The sequence below is a fragment of the Tupaia chinensis genome, unplaced genomic scaffold (genome assembly GCF_000334495.1).
Source record: "Tupaia chinensis unplaced genomic scaffold, TupChi_1.0 Scaffold000020_1, whole genome shotgun sequence".
Lineage (NCBI taxonomy): Eukaryota > Metazoa > Chordata > Mammalia > Scandentia > Tupaiidae > Tupaia > Tupaia belangeri.
The window spans coordinates 861,087-868,935 of NW_006159450.1; the positions used below are offsets into that span (position 1 = coordinate 861,087).

General features: G+C 54.3%; 1 protein-coding gene across 1 annotated transcript in view; it reads right to left on the reverse strand.

Moving 5' to 3' along the window:
• SLC6A3 (solute carrier family 6 member 3) overlaps positions 1-7,849 on the reverse strand; it is a 61,219-nt gene that overhangs the window by 35,818 nt on the left and 17,552 nt on the right. Inside the window, exon 4 of the mRNA XM_006140123.2 lies at positions 7,236-7,467. Coding sequence (XP_006140185.1) covers positions 7,236-7,467 — 232 coding nt within the window. The remainder of the gene's footprint in view (positions 1-7,235; positions 7,468-7,849) is intronic.

The following is a 7,849-nucleotide window of genomic DNA, read 5'->3' on the forward strand; positions in this document are numbered from 1 at the left end:
AGTTAGCGTAATGGCTATGTCACTGGACTCCCATGTAGTCGACCACGGTTCAAGTCCCAGACCCGGTGGCTTAAAACTCAGGTTGGGCGCATGTGTGTGCGTGCCCAAGATCCCGATAGAATGGAAGGGATCGCGGTGTGGCCATCTTCCCTGGAGGGTGATTTCTCGCTTTCTGTCTCTGGCAAGCGCACGCATCCTATAGCAAAAACCTCTCCGAAACAAACAAAAAAAGGAGACAGTGCCCGACACCATGACTGACCCAGCTTCCAGAGCTGTGTACCTGCTCCAGGAGGGGCAGTGGACAGGAGGCACTCGGATCCGACCTGAACCAGGCTCAGCCCAGCATGCAGTGGTGGGGAAGGTGCTGGCCCAGGCCGAAGGGCAGGCTCCACACCTCTGCAGCTGCAGCCAGCTGCTGGCTCAGGAGCCGTCCTCATGGGGCCCAGGGCTGAGCTCCGCGGACATGCAGGGAGGGTCCCCGCGCTGGAGGACGTCGCTCCTGGATCTGCTCAGTCAAGCGGGGCTTGGCTGCTGGCCCTGGCTGTTTCGGCTAGGGAATATGAACAATTCGGCACCGGGTGATGGCGACAGTCACATGGCGGCGTTCATGTACCTAACGCCCCGAAGCTGTGGCCTGCACCGCGGGAAACAGGTGCTGCGCCAGGTGCTGCGCGGTGCAGCCTACCCAGGGGAGTCCGTCCCCCAGAGTGGGCAGACGGCTTCCAGGAAGCGAAGAGGAGAGCGGTTTTGCTGCCAGGGGCGCTGCCCAGAACTGTGAGAGGAGGAACTTCAGGAGACAGGAGGGCGGGGGACGCGTGGGTGGAGGGGTATGTGAAACGTGGCTGATGACCTAAAGCAAAAACCGGCGGCGTTCCGAGAGTTGAGGGCATCGAGACCTCTCTCGAGGCCCCAGGGAAATGCAAGTCCGTGTGGAGGCTCTGGAGCCCACGGCGCTGTGCAGCACGGCCTGGCTCCAGCCGCTTGAGGGAGACCGTGGGGAAGTCAGGACGCACACCGGGAAGGCTGCGGTGTCCCCAGGAAGCCAAAGAGCTTCATAGCTCATCAGACAACGGCGCAGATGAAGTGGAAGCCTAACAACATGTTCATTCAAAAGAAGAAATGAAAAGAGGAACTAAGGAAGGAGTGGGACAAATAGAAATAAAACAGCAAAAGGAAAGACTTAAGCCCAACCATACTAACTATTAAATCGAAATTCTAATCAAAAGACAGAGATCGTTATACTGGGTTTAAAAAAACTCAAGAACTACCTCTATGCTATTATAAGAAAGCCACTAAATGTAACGAGACATAGAGGTTAAAAATAAAAGGTGGGGGCCGCTGGTGGCATGTTAAGGTGGCTGGATCCCACACGACTGACTGTGCAGTTCAAGTCCCAGACCCGGTGGCTTGGGAAATACGGCAGGCACCTGTGTGTACATGCCCAGAACCCCAAAGGGGGAAGGCGAAGAGAGAGTTCAGTGTGGCTGTCATCTTGGGGTGTTCTCTCACTTCCCCACATGCACCCTATAGCAAATTCAGAAAATAAGTGAGTACAAGTGTGGAGAAGATATAGCTTATAAACACTAATCATAAGAAAGACGAGGTGGCCACACTAATATTAGACAAAGTAGACGTCAAAAATAAGAAAGAGAACCAAGAAGACATTTCGTAATGACAAACAGGTCAGCTCAAAGACTCGGAACCCTTAACCTTCTACGTTGTGAGAGTGCTGACGCGCGCATGAGGTGAAAGCTGGCAGGGCTGTGAGGAGAGACAATTTGGGGCACATGCACGTACCCACATGTGCACACACATGCCCAGATATTTTTCAAGCTACCAGGGATGGGTTTGAACCATAGTGGGTTTTGTGTACATAGAGTTTCATGCATTGTTTTCAATAACTGCTTTAATTTGTTCTTTTAATTTTGTCAGAGGGCACACATACTTGCTAGAGAAAGACAGAGAGAAAGAATATCTCTAAATAATTTAAAGTTACACAACGGACTTCTAAAAATGTCCCAGTAGTCAAAGTAAAAATCACAAGAGAGATCAGGGAATACTTCGAACTAAGTGAAACTAGAAACACAACATTATCAAACACTCGGGATGCAGCTAGAACAGTCCCTCAGAGGCAAATTAATAGCTTTTAATTTACAACTTCCTAATTTAGATGAGAAAGTAGGTAAATGTGGTGTTAATTATTGTTCATGGAAACAAGGGAAATTTTATACTGGTTGAAGTTATGTGGGCTTTAAAAAAAAAGTTCATTGAGAGAGAGAGAGAGAGATCTGTTGTCTCACACCAGCCATCCCAGCTAGTATCATGGCATGTGTTGGTTGGTACATGCAGGTTAGCCTGAACACTGAACCCCAGTATTCCATGTAGTTCCAGTATATCGTGGAGTGGCATACTACTCTTGCACCACTACAGCTGGGACTGTAGTGGTGTTTGGGGGTTCCCAAAGCCTACATGCCCTTTCCTGGCTCCTACATGGCCAATTGTGTGATTTCAATCCCAAACCAGTGGCATGTAAAGCATGTTGAATGTGTGTGTGTACATGCCCAAAATCCCAAGAGGAAAATGGAGGAGAAGGGATTGTAGAGTGGACATCCCTCCTGGGGGGCGCAGAGAGGTGATAGAGAAGTCATTTCTGTCACCTTCTCCGGTGGGCTGCTACCCGAGAAGGAAGCCATAGTGCTTGACTAGGTTTGGCCAGCTCTTGGCATCGAAGCCCAGGAAGGTGCGAGCCCAGCACTCCCCTCTGGGGATTTGGAGTCAACTGCGTGGGCCCTTTCAGATCTACCCCTGTCACATCTGAGCTGTGTGTCACACGGCAGTCTGGACCCTGACTAGGAAGTTGGAGTCCTCTGAGGGATTAGTGACAGCCAGAGTGCCCAACCTCGCAGGCCGTGCAGCTGTGCGGCTGCACTAATCTTGGCCTTCATGCCACTGATGGGGTACCTGCTCCCCAGTTACATATGCCTACAGGGACCTGCCCCCCCTTCCTACAATTACCTGCAGGAAGCAGGGGGTTTAGTGGTCTGAGAAGTATTTCGTGTTAGGCAAATTCTCTTTACAAGCCAAATGATGTATAGTGATTGAATGTTAAAAATAATGAGAATAAGTAATAATAACCTGAAAAAAAGTTACTTGATGATGACGATGTGGATAGTAGTGTCTTTATCTGGACTGATGTGCATGGTAATCGTGCTGGAAAAAGAAATGCAATACGCTGTAAAGATACATGTGACTAAATATAAAAAAAGCAGTGGTTTGGGACCAGCTGGTGGCCTGGTGGTTAAGGTGGCTGGAGCCCACATGGCCAACTGCGAGATTCAAGTCCCGGTTCTGGTGACTTAAAAACCATGCGAGGCGGGGGCTAGCAGGTGGTATGGTAGTTAAGGCCCTGGACTCCCAAATGGCAGACTGTGGTTCAAGTCGCAGACCTGGCAGTTTGCTTTCTCCCTCCCCTCTCTCTGGCCAAATTGAAGAACAATAAATAAATAAACAAAATTAAATAAATAATTCTTAAAAGAAAGAAAGAAAGAAAGAAAACCATGCCAGGCATATATACACGTGTGCCTGAAGTCCTGAAAGGAAGGAGATACGGAAAAGGGACCGACAGGTGACTGTCTGCACATGGGGTGCTCTCTCTCATGTGCATGTGATCACATGCACCCTCTGGAAAATTTTAAAAGAAGAAGAAGAAGAAAGAAGAAGAAGGAAGAAGAAGAAGCAGGAAGAAGAAGAAGGAGGAAGAAGAAGAAGGAGGAAGAAGAAGAAGGAGGAAGAAGAAGAAGGAGGAAGAAGAAGAAGGAGGAAGAAGAAGAAGGAGGAAGAAGAAGAAGGAGGAAGAAGAAGAAGGAGGAAGAAGAAGAAGGAGGAAGAAGAAGAAGGAGGAAGAAGAAGAAGGAGGAAGAAGAAGAAGGAGGAAGAAGAAGAAGGAGGAAGAAGAAGAAGGAGGAAGAAGAAGAAGGAGGAAGAAGAAGGAGGAGGAAGAAGAAGGAGGAAGAAGGAAGAAGAAGAAGGAAGAAGAAGAAGAAGAAAGAAGAAGGAAGAAGAAGAAGGAAGAAGAAGAAGAAGAAAGAAGAAGGAAGAAGAAGAAGGAAGAAGAAGAAGGAAGAAGAAGAAGGAAGAAGAAGAAGGAAGAAGAAGAAGGAAGAAGAAGAAGGAAGAAGAAGAAGGAAGAAGAAGAAGGAAGAAGAAGAAGGAAGAAGAAGAAGGAAGAAGAAGAAGGAAGAAGAAGAAGGAAGAAGAAGAAGGAAGAAGAAGAAGGAAGAAGAAGAAGGAAGAAGAAGAAGGAAGAAGAAGAAGGAAGAAGAAGAAGGAAGAAGAAGAAGGAAGAAGAAGAAGGAAGAAGAAGAAGGAAGAAGAAGAAGGAAGAAGAAGAAGGAAGAAGAAGAAGGAAGAAGAAGAAGGAAGAAGAAGAAGGAAGAAGAAGAAGGAAGAAGAAGAAGAAGAAAGAAGAAAGAAGAAAGAAGAAAGAAGAAAGAAGAAAGAAGAAAGAAGAAAGAAGAAAGAAGAAAGAAGAAAGAAGAAAGAAGAAAGAAGAAAGAAGAAAGAAGAAAGAAGAAAGAAGAAAGAAGAAAGAAGAAAGAAGAAAGAAGAAAGAAGAAAGAAGAAAGAAGAAAGAAGAAAGAAGAAGGAGGGTTTGGATTCCAGAAAGCCCCTGCAGACCTGCATGCAGGACCAGCTGTTCCACCATTATGGTCCCGCAGGATCTCGGAACCCTTGGTCCCACCTCAGAGTGCCTGGGCCTCTGTGCTGTCCAAGGTCCCCTGCAACATTTGCATCCTGGGACTCCCCCTCAACCCCCACCTCTGTCCTGGAGTCACCGGTGCCAGCCTGGCATCAGCTCACGTGCCTGCGCTTGCCCACACACACATCAGGCAGCTCCGTCCGGGCCGGCCTCTGCAGACTGCGTGTGGACCGCCCTGGTCCGAGCGTGTCTCCCTGTCTATAGTCACTCTCACTCCTTCCTTCCGCATTCTTCATAACGCCCCCGTGACCTTAGACAGGCCGTTCCCCCCAAATTTCTCATCTGGGGGCCAGCAGGTGGACTGGAGGTTAAGGCACTGGATCCCACATGGCCACCTCGGTGGTTCAAGTCCCAGACCTGGGTGTGGGTGCGTGCATACCCCAACTCCTGAGAGGAGACTGCAGAAGGAGGGCTGCGGTGTGGCCATCCCCTGAAGGCAGTTTCTCTCTGCCCCCGTCCTCCCTCCACCCCGTCTCTCTCTTTATGGGGAGCGTACGTGCCTAGAGTAAGCTAAAAAGTCACTGACATCAGGCCTCCCAGCACAGAGGCGTCCCGAACGGTCGCTCGGCACTCAGACCTTTCCTGCTCTGAACGTTCTAGGCAGCACTGAGAGCCAGCTGGGAGTCGTCGCAGCGCGCTGGCGTGACAGCGCAGACACCACTGAGCATTGTGACGGGGGACGGGCGAGGCCTAGCTCCGCATGAGCCGTCTCTCGTGGCCCTTGGTGGGGGGCCCCCCACAAAGCCCACCTGTGCTCCCGTGCAGACTCCCGGCCGTCCCTCTCCCTCAGTCACACGCTAACCTCCGTGGGGGCCGCACAGCCTCGACCTGGCTAAGGAGCGTCTGTGCTCTGGGAGTGCGGCAGCGGGCCGGCTGGCCCAGCACGGTGCCGCCCGAGGTGCGAACGTGCTCGCAATGAGGCCAGGGGACAGCATTCGCATTTCTCACTTCCTGCCACGTATCAGACCGCTATCCGGACACGCGGGCAGCTTCGCTGTCTTCCAGGCAAATCTAAAGGAGAGGCCCTCCCTGCCCACGACTCCTCTCCCACAGCCCTCCTCCCAGAGCCCTTCAGGTTAAGGCCACCAGCCCCCGTCCCCGTGCCCCTGCGCCCCCGCTTGGACGCTACACCCTCACCGAAGCTTCTTGGTGGAGAAGTCTCTCCCTATTGTGGCTTTTCTGCCCTCCTTACACATTCTGCACCACACTCCCAGAGCAGAGGGGTCTTCCTGGAAAGCAAGCAAGCTCCCTTCCACACACCCCTCAACCAGGCTATCAGGCCACGTTTTCACTCTACCTTGGTCAGAACAGGTAACCTGGCGCGAGATGCCTGGACCCAGCTGGCAGGGAGAGGGGCCTGGGGGGCCGGCAGAGCCTGCACTCACACCCTTGTGCGGTGGCCAGGGCCACCCACCCCTGCCGGGGCCTGCGCTGGCCCTAGCACATGTGTAAGTTCGCGCATGTCCACAACTGCCGTCTGTTTCTCGGCTTGGGGGGAAAGTCTCATTGGAAGATGTTTGGGGGAAAGGATGATATTGTAACAGAGGGTGGAGAAAGAGGGGGCCAATGGGGTGATCAGAGCTCTCCGAGGCTGGGCCAGCCACGTGGTGACAAAGGCAGCGTGGGCAAGAGCTGAGCAGGGCCCAGGAGTCAGAGGGCAGCAGGTTCTAGGCAAGGCATCGCCTGAGGGTGGCTGGCTGAGGCTTAGACCAGGGGCGGGGATGAGAGGAGACAGGAGCCGAACTGGGAAGGCAGCGGCTGGGAGAGGTGGGAGGCCATGGGGACCGAGGAGGAACCCTGTGAAAGAAGGCCGTGTTTGCCCAAGGGAAAGGAAGTCCCACCAGGTGACAGCTGGGGCCTGCTGACAGGCCGGCCAGGGAAGCTAGGTCTCCAGGCAGGGATGCTCCGAGGTCTCTGCTGGAGAGCAAAGAGCTGAGCGGCCCAGGTGCAGAGGGAGGGCAGGGTGGGGGAAGCAGGTCGTGGGGCTGCGCTCGCTCTGGGAGGCCTGCGTAGACCAGTGGCCCTGGTCCGGCCTCAGTCCCTTTCCTCCTCCCCTTCGCAGGAACAGCGACCTCTGGCCAGCCTCCTCCCAGCGTGGACTACTGCTGCGGGCAGGGCAGAGTACGAGGGGCCAGCTCAGTCCTCCTCCCCAGGGCCCTCTCCACTGGGTCTGCTGAGCCCTCCTCCCGCGGGACCCTCTCCACGGGGCAGCTCAGCCCTCCTCCCTGGGGCCCTCTCCATGGGGCTGGGCCCTCTCCACTGGGTCTGCTGAGCCCTCCTCCCGGGGGCCCTCTCCATGGGGCTGGTGCTCAGTGTGGGGCTCAGAAAGACACTCAAGGAAACCGAAGGCCTGGGCGGCTCCAGGCAAGGGAAAAGACCAGCCCCCTCCACACCCGGGAGCAGGGCGCGGAGGCTGACCCAGGGCTGCACTGAGCGCCCCCCTCCATCCGGGGCTGACGGGCCGACTCCCACTTACTCAAAGTACTCGGCAGCAGGCGTGGTCCCGAAGGTGGCGTTGAGGCCCGTGCCGTTGCTGGAGCTGCCTGCTCGGGCGTCGGAGCAGCGGGGGCTGTTCCAGGTGTGGTTGCAGCGGGTCCAGGGCAGCTCCGCGGTGAAGGAGGAGAAGAGGTAGTGCAGCGCCCAGGCGATGATGACGTTGTAGAAGAAGCCCACGTACAGCGAGATGAGGATGACCGTGAAGCCCACGCCTGCGGCCAGAGCGGAGCCGTGAGGTGCCCGCCCCTCCCGCACAGCGGGCGTCTCCGCTCTGAGGAGCCCCGGCCGGTGTGCGCAGACCTGCACCGCGTCCACCGCAGGGCTGGTGCGAGAGTCCTGCGTGGTCACAGATGGGCTGCCCCTCCAAAACCATCCACGACCCAGGGACACTCGGCCATCTCCGAGGGTGTCCAGGGCCAGCACAGCCATTCTGGGCCACTGAGAAGGGCCACCTAGAGTCATCCTGGACTCACCAGGTACACCAGGGTCGCCCCCAGCTATACAGGGTAAGCGCCATTCACGGCTTATTGCCATCACAGCCGCTCAGAATTGGCCAGGTCATGGCGGCTCCTTTTGGGCACTCACGACCATGGA